We start from the raw sequence: 24,328 nt of genomic DNA, 5'->3' as shown, positions 1-24,328 counted from the left end.
GCCCCAGTCTTCTTAGCTCTTTGCAACAGCCCTATGCCCTCTCCTAGAAAACACAAGCAAATGAAGTTTTCCTCCCTCTCTGAAGGCGACAGAACCACTAAGGGAATTGCAGCCTTTTAGAAACAGCATTCTAGACATTGATGTCATCCGAAAGTACAGTTGGAACAAGAACTTCTCTGCTCCACAAAAGCTCAATCAAAATAAAACAGTTTTAGTTACTTTCTCTGCACTTGGCTCCCATCATCTCTACCAACAGAAGACATGGGCCAGGAGAGTTATGATGCTTTATCGGCATTGCTTTGGCTTGGCTCTTAAAATTAAAACTCTAGGAGTAGAATTTTACTGAGAATTAGATAAAACTCACAGATGGAAAAGATAAGTGTGTTAGGGGCTCTTGGGAACATTGGACTCTCTTAAAATTAAACATGAAAAAATCAGACCTCTTGGTTGAAAATTGGCTCAGAAAACATGAGGGTCAAATAGTACAGTGGATTTGTTCTCCAAAAATCTCCCAGGCCCAGAGTATTTCCATTCTAGCAAATAACTCTCTATGCGACTGCAGCCATATACAGTGGTACCTCAGGTTAAGAACTTAATTCGTTCTGGGGGTCTGTTCTTAACCTGAAACTGTTCTTAACCTGAAGCACCACTTTAGCTAATGGGGCCTCTGCTGCTGCTGCACCGCCGCCGAACAATTTCTGTTCTCATCCTGAAGCAAAGTTCTTAACCTGAGGTACTATTTCTGGGTTAGCGGAGTCTGTAACCTGAAGTGTCTGTAACCTGAAGCATCTGTAACCCAAGGTACCACTGTATATAAATAGTGATTCAATTTATCTAAATTCCTGATTGTCTGATTAAGCTGTAAAGCATTTACACCTTTTCGCTTTCTCTATTGCTTTGCATCACATTCTGGATGCAGCAACTGTACACACAAAGCTCCATTGCAACTTCAAAGGGAAAAGCAGTCACTGAAGTCTCCCCAGGCACAAACACCCAGGCAGTATCGCTCACACTTCTCCCTTTCTCGCAAACACCTAGTGTGCATGCTGATTCTTTCCATTGGCTGCAAGAGTTGCAGGAGCTGCTCCATATATTGTTCCATGAAGAACAAGTTCAGAAACCACATTGCTTTCTGGCTGTTTCTCTATAGGGTTGTTAACCTTCTTGTTCCAGACATGCCCCTGTGCTCTTGCAAGCTCCATGATGGACAGCTATGCAACACATGAAGTGTTCTTAGCGTGGAACTGGTATAATGAAGGACGCGAGTGGCGCTGTGGGTTAAACCACAGAGCCTAGGACTTGCCGATCAGAAGGTCAGCGGTTTGAATCCCCGTGACAGGGTGAGCTCCCATTGCTCAGTCCCAGCTCCTGCCAACATAGCAGTTCGAAAGCACATCAAAGTGGTAGTAGATAAATAGGTACCGCTCCGGCGGGAAGGGAAACGGCGTATCCGTGCCCTGTGCTGGTTCGCCAGAAAGTGGCTTAGTCATGCTGGCCACATGACCTGGAAGCTGTACACTGGCTCCCTCGGCCAGTAATGCGAGATGAGCGCCACAAACCCCAGAGTCATCCGTGACTGGACTTAGCAGTCAGGGGTCCCTTTACCTTTACACATGCCACTCTGCTACCTGGTGAGTTCAAGGCACAAGAGCCCTGCTGGGGAAAGTGATTGGCAACTCCACAACATGTGGCTTTCTCTTTCAGGATTTCTTCCAGCTCCAGTTTCTCTCCACTAAAAATTGGCATGTGTTATTCCATTCTTGTTAAGGATTGGTAGATAGGGATCCCTTTCCCCTTCCACCCAAGCAGGATCTGACTTGACAGGAAAAGATTCTTGATGGGGACAGGCAGGGAGCTTGCTGTGCTGTTTAGAGTTGGCCCATCCTCTCTGCTCACTCTGGCATTCTGTACTGCAGTGGTGGAGAACCAGTTGCTCAACTACAATTCCCAGCACCCCTGACTATTAGCTATGCTGGCTGGGGCTGATGGGAGTTCTAGTCCAGCAGCATCTGGAGGGCCACAGGTTAGCACCCCTGCTGCAATGTCAAAGAACAGGCCTCTTGGCATGTGAAAGCAGGGTGGTAGTAGCTGCTGCTGGTATATGAAGCAACTGTCTGGGATGAGGATAAAAAGAACAAGGAGGAGCAATGTGTCCTGCTGGGATGCTGGCCTATCAAGCAAAACAGAAGGTGGTGGGATGAGTCAAATGGGTTGCCAGAGTCTAGATGGCCCATAGAGGAGCCAGACTAATCATTCAGACAGAGGTCCTCTTGATTGATTGATTGACGGCTTGTTTGTTTTTCACCTCCCAAGCTGAGCACACATTGGATACAGCAGCTGTTCTGTTAGCATAGCAGCAGCAGCATATCTCCAGTCTCTGGGCAACAAGAGGATAGAATTGCTCTGCCCATCATCACCTCCCTTACAAAGCTATTATAGGGCAAACACAAGCAAGATTACAAAACATTTTGCATATTGAAAGTGCTATACAAACAATGATAAGTGGGAATAGATTGAGATCCTGGTTAAGATGGCTCTGGCTGCCTTTCAAAATGCAGGATATTCTAACAACAACTGCTTGCTCATATGTTTTAATGCTCCCTGTGGTACCATGCAGGCACTTGAAGAGTAACCGGCATAATAGGTTATACGGTCCTGGGGAAACTTGGCAATCATAATTGCTAAAGTAAACAGTAGCTCCTGGCAATCACCTCTGCCCCTCCTGCTAATTCCCATCTGTTGTCTCAAGAAATGGCAAGAGGAACTTCACTGAGTTATTGTTTATATTGTTCTTTCCAGGGGCTGGATGGGTAATCCCAAACCTGATAAGATGCTGCAGCTAACTAGAAGCCAGGCAGTAGCCAGAATCTGATGCTCCTTAGGTGCTTCTCAGAGATTGAACGAAAGTGTTGAAGAACAAAGAAGTCCATAACCCAGTGGCCAAGCACATTACATATATACACATATTTAATACTAGTTGCTGCTGTTGTTATATATTTATTTATACTCCACCTTTCCCCCCGACAGGGACTCGAGGCTGTTAAAAGTGGGGAAATTCTTTTTTAAGAGGTATGTTGTGATCTGCCAGGGAAATTTGGCTTTTGAAATTTATGTTGCGGTTTTATTTGGGTCTGAGTGAACTTCTGCTGGTGTTACTTTGTGTTGCTTTCATACCATCAAACATTTGTTCTGTGATGACTAGGTGCAGATTTAGGAATCTGGATCTGCATATATCTCCCAGATCTGGCATTTACATTTAATAAAGAGCATCAAGTAAGGGCTTACCACACTTCCTTTTGTCGCAGTGCTTTAGCACTCAATTGGAGCAAACAGCAAGTTGGGTTTGCTCTGATTTAGCACTAAAGAGTGGATTTTCCCTGGGAAAAGAGTGGCTCAAGCAGAAAACCACTTGGACCTTTGCTTTCTTGGCATGGGACAAGTGCAAGCCCTGCAAGAGGTAAAATCTCCGCTTGATACCTTGGAGAGCTGCTGATAGAGTATGCAACGGTACACTAGATTTGATGAACTCACAGCCTGTCTCAGTATAACACAGATACAAAAAGCTATAAGCATTGACTCTCTGATTCAGTATCAATGGCAGCCATATTAATATGAATTAACAAGTTGTAGAATTAAACAGCCTGTTCAAACAAGTAAACTGTGCAGGATTAAATTCAAAAGTTGCAGAAAACCTCCACAATCACAAACATATTATTTCTACAGTGATATACGGAGGTTTGCTCTGTCAGTCTATTTCAGTCCTTTGCCATTAGAAGAACTGGAGCAAAATTCACATTTAAGTTTAATACTGCATTGGTACTGCAAACTTTCACACTGTCAGATGACTTGTAATGCCAAACCATGATTTAGTGTTACATTAGTGAGCCTTGGGCTCACAAACTTCCTACCCTCCCCACCCCTCCTCTTATTTTACCCTAAGAAATCGACACATTCATATTTTCTAACACCCCTGGCACCTGCCCCCCAAACTCCCACATACTAAAGGGCTCTGGTGGTCAGGTATCCTGATGAAAGTCTGGTTGTATGTACGTCACTCGCAAGGCACAAAGAAAAGCATATTCATCAGTCACAGCCTTGCTTCTTTGCGTCAAGATCTCATATGGAAGACACTTTTTTTTTTAAGAGAAAGAAACATGTACGTGACTATGGATGCGTCTCTGGTGCACAGAAGTACTGCCGCATTCTCTGGACTACCTGAATTATTTATTATTGCATTGAGCTTGATTCTGTAAGCAAGGGCCTTCTGTAACAGATGGATAGTAGGCCGAGAAAATGATGTGCACGTGATACATTTAAACATCTGTGTTCATTATGCAAAAATATGAATGTAGAATGTAGCTTGATAAAAAGGGAAGAATAAGAAGAAGAGGAGTTTGGATTTGATATCCCGCCTTTCACTCCCTTTAAGGAGTCTCAAAGCGGCTAACATTCTCCTTTCCCTTCCTCCCCCACAACAAACACTCTGTGAGGTGAGTGGGGCTGAGAGACTTCAAAGAAGTGTGACTAGCCCAAGGTCACCCAGCAGCTGCATGTGGAGGAGCGGAGACGCGAACCCGGTTCACCAGATTACGAGACTACCGCTCCTAACCACTACACCACACTAAGCAAATTAACAAGGTGAGGAAAGAAAGAAAGAAAGAAAGAAAGAAAGAAAGAAAGAAAGAAAGAGCTAAATTGCTTTTGGGCTATAAGCTGGGATATATTGTACAATTTAAAATAAACGAATAACCTAGACATTTGCTACAACAATAAAGCAGGGAGATAAGTGTGTTTGCCCTTACTGTTGGCTTGGGGCAACTGCTTGGTATTCCTGCTGGATCAGGTCATTAATCCAGCATCCTGTTCTCACAGAGGCCAGCCAAATGCCTGTAGGAAACCCCTGAAGCAGGCCTGAGCACAACAGCCTTCTCTCCTCCTGTGGTGCCTAGCAATTGGTAATTGGTATACTTCTACCGTGCACTGCTGGAGGAGACTCTTGAGAGTCCCATGGACTGCAAGAAGATCAAACCTATCCATTCTTAAGGAAATCAGCCCTAAGTGCTCACTGGAAGGACAGATCGTGAAGCTGAGGCTCCAATACTTTGGCCACCTCATGAGAAGAGAAGACTCCCTGGAAAAGACCCTGATGTTGGGCACATGGAGAAGAGGATGACAGAGGACAAGATGGTTGGATGGTGTTCTTGAAGCTACCAGCATGAGTTTGACTAAACTGCAGGAGGCAGTGGAAGACAGAAGTGCCTGGCGTGCTCTGGTCCATGGGGTCACGAAGAGTCGGACACGACTAAATGACTAAAAAACAGCAACCATGTACTGCATGAAGAAGTACTTTTTTTTATCTGTCCTGAATCTTCCAACACTCAACAACTGGGAGAGGAAGAAAAACTCTTCTCTATCCATTCTCTCTATGCCATGAATAAGGTTATAAACTTATATGATGTCCCCTCTTACTCTCCTTACTCTCTAAACTAAAATGTCTCAAAGGCTGCAACCTTTCCTTACAGGAGAGTTTCTGGCCTTGAAGATTGAGTTTGGGTGGGGGGTGGTGGTTGCTAACGTCACTAGGTTTGGTGCTATTTTTGGATGTTTGACGATAAATGAGCTTTATGCTCTGCTATATTTTGCTGTATGGTAAATGAACTGTTAAATTGCTGGGTTTTGTTCTATTGTGTTGCAGTGATATGCTTTTAATACGCATCCATATTGTACTACTTTATTTAGACTATTCTGATTTGTTCATGAACCACTTTGAACACAGATGTATTTTTTTTAGAAAATGCAGTATTTGTGTGAAACACAGTATATAAATACGTTGACTATGACTTAGTCACCATCCCCGTCTAGAAATTTGTTTTATGCATAGTAGCTGAAATCACCAATACTGAAATTCTTAGATAACTTAGCAAAGGGGCAGAAGAAAGCAGAGACACAATCACTTGTTAGTTTAACTGATGTGTGTGCACGTGCTGATACACCAGCAGTTTTGGAGCTTGGTTAAAAAAGCAGATCCTGAGGTTTGGTTCCAGCGCAGAATGTGAAAAAAGCCTAGTCCTGATGAACTATTTTTGCCTGGCGGTCACCAACGTGTTTCAAGATCTTCTGAGGAGTAGCATGAAGGCAAGAGTGACAGAGATGACATGGGAAAGTACTGTAGCTGACGTCTTTGATAGTGACATCAGACTCCTGGATGGGCTCCAGCAGGGTCTGGCCCTACCCCAGTGATAACAACTTGTAATCTTTTGGCTTGCCAGAAAATGTTATGCGACATTTTCACAGCCACATTTCCAGATGTTCAGACTCCCTTGCTTGTACGAAAGCAGCATGCCTTACTTTTACCAGAAGCCTGGCTTAGAAGCCAGCTCAGCTCGTAGTCGTTGTCAATGGAAGACTCCTCGCGTGAGGTCATCCATTTTGTGTTCCCAGGCCTCTTGTGCTAAACATTGCCCACATTTTGCACTAAAGGCTGTTTTCTTTATTTATAGTAATGGAAAAGCTTAACAAAAGCCTCCTGGGAAAAGTTTGCCAAACCAAAACTAAATGCTGTATTGAGACACCTTGAACAGAACTGGGTTCAGGCTAGAGGGAGGGTGCTCAACTGTTTTATAGTGATCCTGATGTAAATAGTACTTGGAGGTGTTTTGGATTTATTATGAAAAATGGGTGTGGGTGCAAGAAAAAATAACAGTATAAAAAAGAATTCCCTGGATGCCAAGATCCGGGTGGAAAAACGCCAGCAGAGATTTAAAAAGGGGGACAGGAGACAAGAGTGTACAGTGGTACCTCTGGTTATGTACTTAATTTGTACTGAAGGTCCATTCTTAACCTGAAACTGTTCTTAACCTGAAGACCACTTTAGCTAATGGGGCCTCCCGCTGCTGCTGTGCCGCCACAGCACGATTTCTGTTCTCATCCTGAAGCAAAGTTCTTAACCCGAGGTACTATTTCTGGGTTAGCAGAATCTGTAACCTGAAGTGTATGTAGCCTGAAGCGTATGTAACCCGAGGTACCACTGTAATTTAAAAGTGGTTTCATTCTCTACTCCCAAGCTGTTTGTGCCTCACCATAATATTTCTCCATGCCAGTCTAGAAGGAAGCACTCACTTAGGAAAAAATGTTCTGGCTTATTATAACTTTGTTTAACATTAAAGCTAAACATTTACACTAAGCAGAGTGCAACTACAAATGCATTCTTTTATTATTGCCATTCCCCCCCAAAAAAAGTTTCCCATGTTCCAAGAGAAAGACAATATAATCGTAACCAATTCCACTTTCTAACTCTGTATACAGCAAAGATGATTTTTAAAAGTTTATCTGCAAATTCAAAATCTACATTCACCTTATACATTTTCCAGGTAGAAGAATGGAGATGTATCACATGTCAGAGACACTCAAGGTCCAATTTTTAAAAGAAATATCCCCCTAGGGTATTCTTGGCTTTTTCTTTAAAAATTCATTATCTGAAGTATCAGATTTCTAGAGCGAGAGCTGAAGCACTGAACAAAACATTTGATACAAGCTAAACAAAGGATTTTATTTCACTATCTTTGCTCTCAGATATATTCCTGTGTTCATGGTTTAATAAATAGCTTATCTAACTGATCACCATTATAAGCCTAAGGAAGTGAGTTCTATAAAATATGGATGATCAGGAAACCATGGTAACTACAGTTCAGATCTGAACAGAACTTTAGTTGGGTTTTTTGGGGGGGCCATCACTGTGTTAGAAAGAAAGAGTAAGTTATTTTAACAATTTTGTCATCTTATGTTAGGTGCATAGAAGAGGGAATTTAATCAAGTGTGGGTTATCATGCAAGCTCTGCTTGGTGAAACTCCCTCTTTTGCAAAACCATTAAAGATGCAGCAGCCCTTTCTTCCTTTGCATCTGGCCAACCTGACTCATCCAACTATGTGACAATAGTAATCTATGTTTGCTACATCTCGCCTCCACAACCTGCTTTTGGGGGCAATGGTGTGTAATTGTTTCCACCCTGGTAAGTTCTTCTGAATTGGGCTTCCTCCCAGGTAAGTGGGGATAGAACTGCAGCCTTAAGGCTTCATTCTCTTTAACTGAAATCAAATAAATGAAATTTAAACATACTTCCCTTTATCACTTTACTGTGCCTTATGACTGTAGAAACTGTGAGTGTCACTCTCCGAGGTCTTTTTCAGGATCCTTTTCCCATTTAATGGGAACTGTTATTCTTTGGGGAACAGCCTGGCGCCAGTCTTGTAACAACTTACATTTGTCTTGATAATCCTACTGCACCCTGTTCTACTTCTCTAGTTCAGAGGTGGAGAACCTATAGCTTTCAAGATGTTGTTGGGACTCCATTTCCCAACAGCTCCAGCCAGCATGGCTAGGGGTGGGGGATGAAGGGAGATGTAGTCCAACTACGCTTGGACAACCAGAGGTTGTTCTTCATCTCTGCTTTAGATCTCCATCCCTGCTTACAGAATCAGGATTCAAAATGACCTTAACGAATTGGAGAACTAGGCGCAAACAAAATGAATTTCAATAGGGACAAATGTCAGGTTCTACACTTAGACAGGAAGACCAGCTGCACAAATATAAAATGGGGACACCTGGCTTGCCAGTTGTAGATGTGAAAAGGATCTAGAGGTGTTAGTAGACCACAAGCTTAACATGAATCAACAGTGTGATGCAGCAGCAAAAAAAAGCTAATGCTATTCTAGTCTGCACCAACAGAAGTACAGTGACCAGATCCAGGGAAGTTTTCTCCAGCTCCAGAGACTAGGAACTTAACCAATGGCTTCAGGTTTAAGAAAGGAGATTCTGACTAAACATCAGGAAGAACTTTTTGATGGTAAGAGCTGTTCAACCGTGGAATGGACTCCCTCGGAAGGTGGTGGACTCTCCTTCCTTGGAGGTTTTTATACAGAGGTTGGATGGTCATCTGTCATGGATGCTACAGTTGTGATCCCTGTATTGCAGGGGTTGGGCTAGATGACCCTTGGGGTTCCTTCCAACGCTATAACTCTATGAACCGCTGAGCTGGGAAAGACCTGTTTCTGTCACCATGGAAAAAAAGCTGCTGACAATTGACAGTATTGAGCTAGATGGACACAAGGTCTGACTCACTATAAGGCAGCTTCCTATGCTCACACATAATTGATGCCTGAGGCTAAAAACAAGAAGTCAGCTCTGCGGAGACACATCAAAGCACTTGATTACACACACATTCAACACAGCATTGCTAAGTGCTTTCCAGCAATCCTGCTTTCCAACTGTGAACTGTTTCCTTTTGAATGGACACTGGGTCGTGAAGAGGAAGCGACATAAAAATGGTCGTTGACAAAGAAACAGCCTATGCAATGTGTAAAAGCCAGCTGTTTCCTCCCAAGGCAGCCTATACATCTGAGCACCAAATGCCATTATTGAAGCCGGTTTCATCATTACCTAATAGGAAATACAATTTTAGATTGCAAATGATATCACTCAAGAGTTGTGACATGAGATTGAAATGTATCATTTCTTTTAGTCATTAAGCTAGGGAAGAAAAAGAGAGACAAAATAGTTGGTTTTAATTTTCAGTTGCTGCAAAACAATGAAAGTTTAAAAACACCAGGGCAAAAAAACCCATGTCCTGGCCAATCAATATATCTGCAACCAACATGCATTCATATGAGACAAAAGGCAGAAAGGTTGGGCACCATTGTAGGGGTTATTTAAATCTGTCTGAATTAAGAACTAGGCACACACATTTAATGTCATTACCAAACCTTGGGAGGGATGATACTATTCACATGAAGAAGCACTCCTGAGCTTGGGGACGCAGCTTGTGTTCTCTCTATGCATCAACGTCTCCTTCAGACAGGCTGAATCCGGACTAAGTCATAATTAGAGCAGACCCACTGAACTAAGTGGGACTTATGATAGCCAATGGGACCTAAGTAGGTCATGACTACTTTAAGTCCCATTGATTTCAATAGGCCATATCCAACACTGTAGCTCCACTGGCAGAAGGAACTTCCATAGGTACAATGGAACTTCCTATTCTTTTCCTTTGGACCCTCCAGAGCAGTTGGGGGGGCATACAGGTGTAGGGAGGTGAGAAAATGAAAATCCTGCTGCACCAGAGGAACCTTGCTGAAATAGTACTGGATACAGCTCAATGTTTCTAAACATGTCTGGATACAACCCAACATTTACACAAGCCTTTCACACACACACACACACACATAAAAAATGAAAGCAGCATGCATGCATAAATCTTGTGTGTGTTTGTATTTAGGTTAACATCTATTCTGTGTTAACTTGTTACTTTATTTTTCAAGGTACAATGGTACCTCAGGTTACATACGCTTCAGGTTACACATTCCGCTAACCCAGAAATAGTGCTTTTCCATTTTTCCATTTAAAAGGAATTGTTATTCTTTGGGGAACAGCCTGGCGCCAGTCTTGTAACAACTTACATTTGTCTTGATAAGCCTAATACACCCTGTTCTACTTCTCTAGTTCAGAGGTGGAGAACCTATAGCTTTCAAGATGTTGTTGGGACTCCATTTCCCAATAGCTCCAGCCAGCATGGCCAGGGGTGGGGGATGAAGGGAGATGTAGTCCAACTACGCTTGGACAACCAAAGGTTGTTCTTCATCTCTGCTTTAGATCTCCATACAGTGGTACCTCAGGTTACATACGCTTCAGGTTACATACGCTTCAGGTTACAGACTCTGCTATCCCAGAAATAGTGCTTCAGGTTAAGAACTTTGCTTCAGGATGAGAACAGAAATCGTGCTCCAGTGGCATGGCAGCAGCAGGAGGCCCCATTAGCTAAAGTGGTGCTTCAGGTTAAGAACAGTTTCAGGTTAAGTACAGACCTCCAGAACGAATTAAATACTTAACCTGAGGTACCACTGTATATTATTGTTTTCATTCAATGCCATAATCAGGCTGGATACACGTTCTATTCACAGAAGGACCCCTTCTGTGAATGAGAGGATTTGAGATCTGTCGGAGGCTCATAGGAAGAGAGGAGGCAATTTTCTGAAGTTCCCCCTCTTTCTGCAGCCTCCTCACCTCCATCCTTACAGAGCAGTTTAGGGGAGACTGCCCCACTTTGGTGAGTAGGCGTGTTCCACAAAGAGAGTTCTTATAATGGATCTTTGGATCCAGTCCAATAGGGAAAAGACCTGTCTCAGAAAGATTAGAATCTAAAGTTTGGAGAGAGAAAAGAGGTAAGTGCCTATAGAACAGGCAAAGGATGAATGTGAACAAATGCAGTTAAGTTACACATACTTAGTATATGTTAGGGTTGGAGATGTCTCCTGTATCTCCTGGAATCATGGAGCTCAGTGTATAGTTTTGTTAGGTACTGCTGAATCACACTGGCAAATATTTAACCAAGTATGCTCCTCCCTATATGGTTTCGAACATCTAAGAGAAAGTGAGAGATAAGAGCTGGCAATCAACAAGATGAAAGTAACCCTTTTGCTATGTTGACCTTGGGTGAAAAATGCCATAGACCATTTATTTTCCCCACACAGGCAAAAAAAATTTAAAAATCAAGCTTTGCACATTGCAACAGTGAGATATTTAAAACCAGACTGAATAAAGCACATGAAAAAGGCCTGAAAGGAACAATATCATAATGGCAGCTGGATTCACTTAGCCAGCACTAATGCACAGAAACGAGGAAAAGGCATACATGTACATGCATTTGGCCTGAGGCTGTAGATGGGTTTTGATCACCCATTCTCAATACACATCTGGAAGATCAGGTTAAACATTGCAAATGAAAGCACTCTTGGATGAGTCCAGTCAGCCAATATCGATTTGATATATCAGACAACCTGAGTCTGGGAAATCAAAGAGCATCCTCCAGAGAGTTGGGATGGGGGGGGGGAGAGAGGATCATAAGCCCTAATTAAGTCATTGCAGTGTTCATTAATTCATGTAGAAGCAAGGAACATTTTTCAACAGAGCACAGCAAATCTCATGTTAGTATTGCACAATCCCATTCTGACTGGCAGTAGTCTAACAATCTGTGTAAGTACTAAATCAGAATCTTTCTGCTGCCATGGAATTTTGAAAACAAAACTTTTCATTTTGCTAAAAGATCAAGTTTCTGGCCCTCACGGTTACACAGAAATATTTAAAAGATGAATACAATTCTGCACTCTTATTTTCCTAGGTCCCACTTTTTTTTTTTACCCAGACCTCAAACACTGGAATTAATATCCAAATTATGAAAACTATTTGGTAACAACTGAAAAATACATGTAATTTAATCAAGCATTTCTATCTAATTTGCATTTATTAACAAGAGAATTCGACTTTAATATTCAAATGTTGTTGTTTTTTAAAAAAAGTATAGCATGCAAGTCTGGGACGCGGGTGGCGCTGTGGGTAGGACTTGCTGATCGTAAGGTCGGCGGTTCGAATCCCCGCTGCGGGGTACGCTCCCATTGTTCGGTCCCAGCTCCTGCCCACCTAGCAGTTCGAAAGCACCCCTAAGTGCAAGTAGATAAATAGGTACCGCTTTATAGCGGGAAGGTAAATGGTGTTTCCGTGTGCGGCACTGGTGGTGGCTCGCCAGTTGCAGCTTCGTCACGCTGGCCATGTGACCCGGATGTGTCTTCGGATGGCGCCGGCTCCCGGCCTCTTGAGCGAGATGAGCGCGCAACCCTAGAGTCGGACATGACTGGCCCGTACGGGCAGGGGTACATTTACCTATAGCATGCAAGTCTAGCAGGCATCACCAACCTTTTTTGGTTAGTGGGCACCTTTGGAATTTGAGAAGGTGCCACAAACACCAGTCACAAAATGACTGCCATGGGGGTATGGCATAACACAAACAGCTGCCACATCATCCACCATTATCACTTACAGAGTAGCTCTTTGCACCTCTCCTCAAAATGGGAGGGTGGGTGTCCAATCAAGGCACCAATAAGATGTGGACATGTTTAAGGGAGTGTCTCCAATACAGGAGAAGCAGAACTAGTGCAAACAAACTGGGCAGGAAGAGCAAATAAGTCTCTGGTGCAGTGCTGATTTCTGAAGGAATATTTACTGCAATCTTTTGCAGGTGCCATAGGTGGTACTGGCAGAGCACACTAGCACCCACAGGGTTTGCATTAGCAACCCCTGATCTAAATTCAGTTACTCAGTCTCTATAACTGAGGGTTGTTTGTTTGTTTTACACATGAAAAATACTTGCTTTGAACTTGAAGGATCTCAAACTGTAAACATTTTAAAAGTCAGTCCAACTGACTATTAACATGCTTACTTCCAGGTAAGGGTAGATAAGAACACAACCTGATAGCACCCAGTGTGACACAGAATTGTCTCATACTTATACCCAGATATGTGAATATCACCCACAATACTCGCTGTCTATGGCACAAACTACCAAAGAACTGAACAACTGTATGACATAATAGCACCCTTTGTCCTCGTTCACTTCTATGGCTGGCATTGCATCTTGTATCATAACTGCTGAATATGTTATGCATTTTAGTTCTTAGAGCATAGAGTAGACAAGTGATAGCCACTGGCTTCAATTGTTTTAAGGAGAGATCAGATATACTGTATTCACGGAGAATAGGTCTACCAGTAGTGATTTGCCAAGACTAATAGAACCTTCAAATTTAGTGGCAGTCTACCGGGGAAGCACAATAGGAGGAGCCAGCTATGGCCTTGTTGTGTGGTTTGTGGGTTTTCTGGTTAGTCAATGTGTGAAGCAGAATGCTTGGCTAAATATACTTTTAGCCTAATAATCAGAAAAGCCCTTCCCTTACACCAGCAGTTTTCAATTTAAGAGAATGTCTTCTGAAACACTGGTGGTAATACCAGCCCAATACGTTTTGCTGTCTGGAGCAAAGCTGAGCTTTAAAATGAACAAGATTACAAGTAGATCCTGGTTAACTTGGCAAACTGAACCTTGTGAAAAATAATGTCATTTAAGGCTGAATTCACAAAAAGCAAGCGGCACATCTGATAGGCTACTTCCACAGGGTCCTTGGAAGAAATATGGAGAAAGATGCCAATACTAATAATGCTCTTTATATCCACTCTTATGCATTACTTGGCTGTCAGGACTGATGCAAGAACTCCTGCCTTTTTGTCCTTCTCCAAGGCTGTGATTACTCCTTGCCTCATCTACTATTTCACTTCCGTTCAAAACGGATGATGACAACATGACAAAGTTTAGTGTTGAAATCTGTAGGATTAATCAAATTCCCTTGATACCTGTCAGTGAACAGTTGGAAGGGGAAAGTTATTCTCTGGTGCTCACTTACCAGCTTGTGTTCAGTAGTCAAAGCTGGTGGGAAATTGTAGGTATGGAACACCAGCAAAATAGTATACAGCTCCAGCAAAACATTTCACCCACATCCAAAACAGAGTTTGGAGTTCCATGAAAATATTATAGGTGGAGTGCAACATGGCATTAAGGCAATTGTTTCATCCATGAAATTATTTCTGCTTGCATCTCCCCCCCCCCCTTGCATGTCTCCTAAATCTCTTCCCCCAACCCTCTGGAGGAGATTTTGGGAGGCTGTTGGGAGAGCACAGGGTTGGGAAAATATGAAAGTCCTACTGCCCATATATCCTTGCACTGATTAGCAGAATATCACCCTATGCGAATTAACCTAAAATATATAGTCCTTACCTACTGGCAAGGATAGGATAACAGATTTACCACCCTTGGTACTTTCAAATATTGGGGCCAATAGATCTGAAAGCATATATAGCCCTCAGACATGGGACTCCATGTCGTAGTGACTAACATTTTCATCCTCTTTGGATCTTTTCACTGAGGTTTGTCCTGCAGTGACTATGTCCCTGTCCTGGCCTGCACTGCACAGGAGCACAACCAGCACTGCACATTGATTGAGCTGGCTCAGCTAAAGAGAAGAAACTGAGGGTTCATGTACGGTCACTGCCTTGGATCTCTAATGAGAAAGTCAAGCAACAAATTTTGCCAATAAAGCATAACAGAGAAAATGGGACACCCACCTAGGAAAAATTCAAGGTCCTTAAACAGCTATTCCAAAATGCTCTGGGAAGAAATGCCCTAACCACTGTCTTTCTGCGGGCTTGGATTTGCAGCTACCAGTCTCCCCATTCACATAGGTGCACCCACAAGACTTCATCCCCATCCCAATGTTTTCCTGGACCTCTCCTCACTACATGCAGGTGTTTCTCCATCCTGATCATTTCAGACTTTCCAAGGGTTTAAAAAAACACCTGTATTAAAAGGATGGAAGGTTCAGGGCAACACTGGAATGGGGAGGGCATCATGTGGACGTCCCTACATTAATGGGAAGATAGGAAAGTTCAAGTCTACCTTTTGCTCCAATGTGCAAAAGCCCTCTAAGGCTCGGGTCAGGGGCAGGAGAATGTAAGCAGTCTTCCAGAATAGCAGAACTGAATGTTTATGAGGAACTGAGGGACACCCCTGCCAAATGTGCATCCAGGTCAAAATAATAAGTTGGGTCAGACAAGCCCAGATGGCTCAAAATAACACAACATGTGCCTCCTGCTCCACAGAAAGGGCAAAAAATGGTCAGCCAATTTGACCAGAGGGCAACATTCTTGTGCATGAATAAACTGGGACTGCCATTATAGACTCAGGGCTGGAGAGGAGCTAAGCATCATCTAGTCTAGTTCATGTCTGTCCTGCACCAAACACTCCACCCAAATCCTAGCATGCTACCAATGCTCATCAAAAACAAGCAAGGATGTGGCAGACAAACTTTGCAGCAGGATTATTTAAAACAGCCTGCAAAACTGATTTTAAATTGAATGAGAAGAGCTCTTTAAAAACAAAACAACACCCATATACTCATCCTGTGTGCTTTTCAGACCACCTGGGAAGGTGCAGCCTGTTCCAAACGAGTGTCCTTCTTATATAGGCTATGTTACACAACACTGCACCCGAGAGACACGATTGCGCCAAACTGAAATGCTTGCAAAACCCCCTATGCTCACCTTCTTCCTTGGTGGTAAAGGTGCTTCATAAAGTTCACCAGTGGGGCACAGCACACACTCAGAAACCCTATCCCACCCACTTCACTTTCCAAATCATTTCTCTGGCTCTTTGCAAACCCAAACAGCCAGCCTTGTAAAATGCTTCAAGGAGGACACCCATTGCCAGGACATGCAGCCTTGCCTTGCCACAACTGGACATTAATGGCACCCCCCTCCCATGCAAGCATTATTCAGCCCCCATCTATGTACTCACATAATGCTTGGATGGGTTTCGCCTTTTTTCCACGTCCACCACATTAGCATCCAGCACGCTGTAGGACAGCATCTTCGTCCCCAGGAAAACCAGGAAATGCAAACAGAGTCCAGATGTATCCTTGTATTATGATGAGCGTGCTTATTCTTTCAGGATGGCTCCTTGGCGCTCAAGAAGGATTTCCTAGGAAGCTGGTGCCTTCCCTTCTCTCTCTCTCTCCCCTTTTTTCTTTTCTTCGTTGCTGGCACCAGAAGAGAAGCAAAACTTCCCCAAGCTTCAACAGAAGGAGATGTCTTTAGATATATATATACTGGGAACTGCACCAATCTTGGAGAGCCTGGTCACACCGCTCACGATCCTCCCCTTGGCCCTGGGAGGGAGGAAAGGGCAGAAATGGTCTTCGGCCACTTTCAAAAGAGCTCGGCTCTTATATTCTGGTGGGACTAAGGGGATTCCTTCTGGTCCAAGGCTGCGTTTATATGGATGGGAGGGAGTCTCTATTCAGTCCCCCCCTTCCCCCTCCTAAAGGCAGATCAAGTTTTTCAGTCCCTGCACGGATCCCCGGCGCGGTGTCCCGCGTGCTCGTGTGTCTATATGCCTGCCTGCCTCCTTTTCCCTCGTCCCTACACCCGAGTCGCCGCTGCGCAGTTCTCTTCGGCCCCCGCTTCGTGCCCAACAGCGGCGGATCCTTGGCAACGCTCCTTGGTGCAGCTGCTGCTGCTGCTTCTGCTGCAGCCGCCCCGGGGGAAGGAAGGAAGGAGGAGGCAGGCAGAAGGCGGCGGGCCGGCTGGGGCAGAGAGGCGAGCGAGCGAGCGAGCGGCTGGGCGCGAAGCTCCCTTCCCCTGCCTTCTCGGCTTCGCCTCCTGCTGCCGCGATCTGCACTCCGCGCCGAACAAGGCGAGGGGCTGGAGGAGGAGGAGGAGGGGGCGGCCGGTCGGGAGGCAGGAGGGCTGGGCTCTGCTTGCCGCCCGCGGAGGGGAGGAGGGGGCCGGGTCTTCCCCCGGACAGGAGATCCGAAAGGGGAGTGGGCGATCACCTCTCCACGCCCAAGCCCCGAGGGGGCGCTGGGCGGCCGAGGAAGCTTGGCCCGGGCGGCTCCGCCCCCTTCAGAAATAACGTCTTTGCGAGCCGCTGCGGGGTGGAGAGAAGTTCCCCGGGGACGGGAGAGAAAAGAAAGGCAGAGGAGATCTACTCGAGAAACAGATCTCTTTAAGAAGACGGAACAACCGGCTCCCTTTAGGGACTGCTGTTCTTGGGCTGGAGGCAGGCGAGCGGAAGAGAGATTAGGGTGCAATCAACTCTCATTTACCTGGGAGTAAACCCGACTGAATTCTTTGGGGACTACTCCTATTAGAGGTGGTTAGGTTAGCAGCCCTAATAGGGGTCTGCAGTTGGGCCTGTATTGCCACTGCCCCCCCAATCCCCCCTCCCTTGTTGCTGGCATCCAACTGTCCCGGGAGCGTCCAGGGGTGAAGTCAAAGTTAGCAGCACCGATGTGACCTCCCTGGGGTGCAAGGCTGGGCAGTGTGTATGGAGGTCCTGGGCTGTTCAAATGACAAGACCCCTGTCTCAGTCTCGCTAATGTGGTCCAAAGGGAAGCAGAGCAATATGTTTGGCACCAGCTTAGCTGCAGGTGTTGCTGGAAGGAGACCTACAAGGTGGCATCCTACTGCCTTTGAAACTCCACCTTTACTTGCATGTTAATTCACATTCCTAACATGGACTATTTAACTTGCTCATTGCTTGATTTGCCCCCCTCTACCCCTTGTATAAATATGGTCTGAAACTCAACATCAAAAAAAGTAAGATCATGGCCACTGGTCCCATCACCTCCTGGCAAATAGAAATGGAAGAAATGGAGGCAGTGAGAGATTTTAATTTCTTGGGTTCCATGATCACTGCAGATGGTGACAGCAGTCACGAAATTAAAAGACGCCTGCTTCTTGGGAGAAAAGCAATGGCAAACCTAGACAGCATCTTAAAAAGCAAAGACATCACCTTGCCTACAAAGGTCCGTATAGTTAAAGCTATGGTTTTCCCAGTAGTGATGTATGGAAGTGAGAGCTGGACCATAAAGAAGGCTGATTGCTGAAGAATTGATGCTTTTGAATTATGGTGCTGGAGGAGACTCTTGAGAGTCCCATGGACTGCAAAAGATCAAACCTATCCATTCTTAAGGATAACAGCCCTAAGTGCTCACTGGAAGGAAAGATCCCGAAGCTGAGGCTCCAATACTTTGGCCACATCATGAGAAGAAAAGACTCCCTGGAAAAGACCCTGATGTTGGGAAAGATTGAGGGCACAAGGAGAAGGGGACGACAGAGGATGAGATGGTTGGACAGTGTTCTCGAAGCTACGAACATGAGTTTGATCAAGCTGCGGGAGGCAGTGGAAGACAGGAGTGCCTGGCATGCTCTGGTCCATGGGGTCACAAAGAGTCGGACGCGACTAAACGACTAAACAACAACACCCCTTGTATAAAGCAACTGGAATCTCAATATGTATTCCTTGTGGATTTCAGATGAGGCTGCCCAACAGAATGAGACAGCCCTCTGAAGAACCACAGGGGATTCATTTCTAATTGCCATATACTCTTTATTCTGGTATCAACCTGCTAGCTATTCAGTAGCAGGCTGGCTGCAACATAGCCAAAGTAACTTTCAGTGCTGCGGTGTCTTGTAGTTGAGAACAGAAAAAAAGGCTACTTTAGGATTTTCATGTTTTGCTTGTTTTTTTCAGAAGGCATAGCATGTGTTAGTTCTGCACCCACACCCAAATCAATCTTATTGTCTTTATCATCGTTGGTGGCTGGTGCCCAGTGGGGCTGGTAGGGCAGAAAGTAGGGAGACCAGCAGTAGGTGGAGCCAGAGCCAATGGAGGTAGTGATATCTAATTTCAATCTTATCCTCCTCCCTGTTGAGTTCTGCAAGGGCAACACTAGACCAAGGAGGAGGAAGCTGACAGGCAATGCCACCCTCTAGACTGGTTGTTAAGTTAGAAGGCAGGCAGATGGGTAGGGGAGTGCTGGCTGAGGGCAGACTTAGGCTGGTGGGGCAGTGCCACATTCATCCTAATGGAACAGCTGCCACTGTAGCTCAGACGTCGATAATGAGTTGTGCATGCAAGAGAACAGAAAAATCTCAAGCAGGGCACAATGTTACTAGGACTGAAGTGCTAAGGAATAATATGTTGTCTGCATGACAAAAAGATGGCCAACTCTTGCATATCATGCTGAGCAGGCGAAATTAACTTGCAACAGCAGAAAAATAAATTTACCATTTTAGCTCCAAAAGGTAGAAATTACCAAAATAATCAGGTGCACAAGTGTAAGACTGGTGACACTTGGCTTCACAGCAGCAAGTTCAGAAAAAAGGAACAAGGGCTTTTAGTAAGCTACTGTCTCTACATGAGCTAGCAATGCTATGTAAGAGTTTAGGGCATTGTTAGGAGGTGATCTGGGGGAGCTGAGCCCTGGGTATTTTGCACACTTCAGGTCTTCTGCCCTTTCCCTTCCCTCTGAAAGTAGACCTAAAATTACATACATGTATATAACTTAGGAAATAAAACTTTTGTGCAAATCTATGTCATGGACCTGTGCTTTGAATCCTTTTAAAGACCTAACGTCCTTGGCAACAGCTAAAAAGTTGACTACAATTTAAGCTGTGTCAACAAAAGCGTGAAAAGCAATGGCACCACTCTATTCTGCTTTGGTCATACCTCACCTCAACTGTGTCCAGTTTAAGGAGGATACCAACAAACTAGGCCATTTCCAGAGAAGGGTGTCAAAGATGGTGAGGGACTTGGTGTCTGAGGAGGAGATGGGCATGTTTAGCCTGGAACAAAAGACAAATAAGAGTAATGATGCTCAAGGTGCATGATTCACAGGAGCAAGCTCTACAATCATGCTAATTCTATCAGGAGCACCCAAATAACAGGTCAGGTTGCATCTATTGGGTACTGTGATGTCGAACTCCACTCCATTCACTATCAACTTTATATTTACCTTTTATGGGCACTTGGCACTTCTGTGATACATATCAGTGAGGATACTGTGTGTGCAAATAAGTAAAGCGTTCCAGTTGCTGCTAATTAGACATGCCCAATGACTGCCACAGAACTCCACTGTATTCTGGAATCTTGCCATTCATGGTTTCTGGAAGGAGTCACGCATATAAATTAAAATATTACAATATCTTTTGGAATATACGGAAATTCAAGACTTACTTTAGGGAGCCATTTCCCTGAGTGCAAATGTAATTTTATTTAATTAGGTGACTTTAAACCCACTCTTCATTAAATCAATCCCAGAATGGGGGACAACATGAAAAATAAACCCTTATACTGTATTAAACATCCATGTCTCACACTGAATATAACTGATCTGTAGAAAGGACTTTATGATCTGAAAACAGAGACCATGTATGTACTTTTGTAACCCAAGAAAAGATTTAACATGAAATATAAACAAAGCAATAAAAAAGCAAACCACAACAACATTAAATCAAATAATGGCATGAGCAGTCCTTACTTCATGGGATGACGGCATCAGTAACATACACTGTTGGGTGCAAGTGCCTTGCAGAAAATGGCATTGCAATTAGCAATAGGGTGGAATCCCACCCTACATAGGAAATATGTCGCAAGTATCACTGCCAACAGCCGAATTACTATGGCAAATTACAAACAAGGATATACAACTAGCAACAGTGATAATCACACATGGAATAATTTCTGCGGGGAGAAAATGATTACATGGTCTATATTCAAGCCCTGCATAAACAGACTTCAAGACAGTGATTTTTATGTAGATGGCTCCTTTGGAATGCTTTCGGTGAAAAGCACTACAGAGAGTTGTGCAAATAAAGGGGGGGTCATACCAAAATTTTCTCCCACATTTTTCTTCATCAGTTAGAAAAGAAATTGTGTTTGAAAGGTATCTAAGGGGAGAGAAAGCTTGTGGAATTCTCGTGGGTAGGGTGCAAGTTTTTTACCTCTATGCTTTTGAGGTGGTCAAGGGATATTTGTGATTGTCCTTTCTTTAATTCAACAAAATAATCAGTGGTCCGCACTCTATAGACTTCCCAGATGCCCAAGCTTCAGTTCAAGCCCAGGGGAAGACACCCTCCTATGCATCCCCCCCCCCATCAGGAACTATGGGCATCCAGGGAGGCTGCAGTGTGTCGGATAAGAGTTTACTGGAAAGAAAAACACACCCTGAGTCACCTTGCAACAATGTAACACCCTGCACTCATAAAAAGGGTACAGAAATTGCAATATGTCTGGATAAAAAGGTAGAAAATTGGAAGGCAGATGTTAAGCACAGCACTAGTCACAAACCGCTACAGTATACATTTAAAAAATGTAATGGTTGAGGCAAATGCTTTGTACTAAAACTGGAGGCTGCTGCTGTCTTATGGATCACCCTGGGACATATACAATAGATTTTCACACTAGGTTTTATGTGATATTCACAGGATGCTTAGGATAGGTGAGGTTCCTTCTCATTGGTTAGTGCATCACAATAACTCATGTGTCAGTGGGCTCAGATAGGTGATCAGTTGATAGAGAGAAGCATCACATGAAAACATAGGAATGCGTATCTACCTCAGATTCTGAAAATAATTCATAGTGTTTCCCTTGATGCCTTGTTTTAACCAATTAGGTTAATTTCACAGTTACACAATGTTCAGCCCCCCTGCAAAAAAAATATCAAAAAATCATGTTCCTATAACATTATTTTAAAATCACAATGGATCAAGAGGAAACCCCAGATATCCAAACCAGACCTAAGAATTTGACCACCCCCAATGAGAACAGAGAAAGAGATGGCTACCTTAGATTAACAAAACAAAAACAAGACACCCATATGAACCTTGGGTCTAAGGTAAACCCAGGATTTGCTTTGAAGGGAAGCCTAGGCTAGAGCTTACTTTGACTGCAGTGAGATCTCATCTCTTTGAAAATTGAATCAGATGGATCAGATTCATCTGTAAAATAGAGGAATAACAACAAATGGGAATATTAAATTTTTTTTGCTATCCTTACAAAGTTATTGTGAAGCTCAGTAAGATGAGCATCTCTATCCCCTTTTTCAAAGTTCCTCTAGTGTGTGGACATCTTTGCATGCTGGGAGGATGATGCCTGTGGCTTATTCCTCTTATCCTATTAATTTCATGTAGAGAGAGCAATATCAAGAAAATGTCCCTTGCTTCCTTTTAAAAGATACATTAAGGGTAATAATGCACTTTACCCCACCATCTTTGAACATATTGGTAGAGCTTATTGATGAGTGAACTGAAAACCGGTAAAGAGATCCAATGCACAAAGCTTTAGAAAGGAAGGCTAGCCACCATGTTCCAATTGTAAACGCTAAGGTAGATCTCAACTGCTCACTGCAGGAGGAAACTGCTTATATTATTGTAAGGGAAGAAAAACAACACATTTGTAAATGAGGGCAACCCATGGGAGGGAAAGTGCCGGTTTATCCCAGCTCCATTCTGATCACAAGCATCTATTGTGTGCCTGTGCCCCCTTCTTTCTATATTTCAGGTGGTCTTTGCAATGCTGGCAGCCTAAAACTTCTTGACTTGTAAATTGAGAACTTGATCAGGAAATAGCTGAAAGAAAACAAACAAGGACAACCAGGCCTTCACTGTGCTACTTTCAAAGTGGCTATTTTTGTCCAGACATTTTGAAACCTCCTTATTGTGCAGAGGGAGTGAAAGGGACAGATAAACACACACTGTATCAGCAAAACCAGGCACAATACAACACGTTCAGGATAACAGCACCTGTCAACCAATGATTTTCAAACTCATGTCTGTTTGTGTCTTTATACAAACCAGCCAATGATGGTCAGATCATTTCCATATGAGGCCAGCAACTTTTTCTTTTGCTAAACCCATTAATGGAACTGGAACATGTCAAGTACCTTGCCAAGGTGTATATGTTCATAGATCATTATTTAAAATGCACTCTGGCCGGGAAATGAAACTCTGACTCACTATGACAAAAAGGCTCTAATCCCATTCATTTGATAATACACAACTGGGGGTTAGACTCTGCTATGCAATAAGAGATAGCATTTTCCATAACCTTGGTAGAATGCTTTCTACCTTGGCATGAGATGCCTTCTGTAGAAATCACAATTTCCCATTTCCTTCTTCCCTCTTATTCCGCTGCTGTGTTATCTATAACTGCCACAATCACAATGCTAGACATGCAAGAATCTTGATTTAGTTGAAAGAAGCTCAAAGACTAGGAAAAATTCTGATTCACTAATACTGGGTGCCCCAATCAAGAGATCACTGCCATAAGGAGGTATTTGTCATGCCCAGTCCCCATTCCTGCACTAACTCTACAGTATGCCATATAAGGACAGCAAGAACACACTTGTCCCATAGTAATGGTTTCTGCATGATTAAGATATTCCAACAAGTGCTGAGCTTCATAAGATAAAGTGACTCAAAATTTCAACTAAGTGAATAAAACCCCAAGCCTTTGTGAAGCATTCTGAAAAATATGCTACGTAATTTGAATACATCCTGCATGCAGAGGTCGTGCTGGCTTAGCATCTGGGCTCAGAGGTGTTGTAGTAGTCTAGTGTTGCAAAAGCAAAAAAGAAGTGTCCTTGAGCGTCACGTCCTGTTCTTGAGGTGTCCAAACTACCTGAAGAGAAATGGCATAATACACCTTTCCTCCATGTTTTTGCATGCCATTGCTTGAAACTCGAGTCACATTGTACCTGCCTCAGAGACTAACCTAAGCCGGGCTTCTGAACCTGGCTTATCTGCTTGCCTTAATACAACTTAAGTGCAACTTAATACAACACTGCACATATTTAAACGCACTCCCACAGGAGGCAGTAATGGCCACTAACTTGGCTGGCTTTAAGTTTTGGACAAATTCATGGAGGATAAAGCTATGAATGGTTACTAGCTGTGATGGCTATGCTCTGAATAAAATAAAATTCTGAATAAAAGTTGCTGGAAACTGCAGGAGAGGAGCATGCTCTTGTGCTTGGGTGCTGCTTGTGGGTTTCCCACGGGCATCTGGTTGGCCACTGTGAGAATAGGATGCTGGGTTAGATGTGCCATTGGCCTGAT

General features: G+C 43.7%; 1 protein-coding gene across 6 annotated transcripts in view; it reads right to left on the bottom strand.

Moving 5' to 3' along the window:
- The window catches only part of SH3PXD2A (SH3 and PX domains 2A), a 249,449-nt gene extending 229,433 nt beyond the window's left edge, over positions 1-20,016 (bottom strand). For 2 of the 6 annotated variants that reach the window (XM_053389302.1, XM_053389299.1), the window contains exon 1: positions 16,224-17,241. In XM_053389302.1, the coding sequence (XP_053245277.1) occupies positions 16,224-16,295 (72 nt within the window). In that variant the 5' untranslated portion in view covers positions 16,296-17,241. Of the gene's footprint in view, positions 1-11,275; positions 11,414-16,223; positions 17,244-19,940 lie in introns of those variants that run through there. The other 4 variants (XM_053389297.1, XM_053389301.1, XM_053389300.1 and 1 more) reach the window with 4 other exon arrangements.
- Between the last annotated feature and the right edge of the window lie 4,312 nt (positions 20,017-24,328).

Source organism: Podarcis raffonei, chromosome 5, assembly GCF_027172205.1.
Source record: "Podarcis raffonei isolate rPodRaf1 chromosome 5, rPodRaf1.pri, whole genome shotgun sequence".
Classification (NCBI taxonomy): domain Eukaryota; kingdom Metazoa; phylum Chordata; class Lepidosauria; order Squamata; family Lacertidae; genus Podarcis; species Podarcis raffonei.
This window is presented reverse-complemented; position numbering and strand designations above follow the sequence as displayed.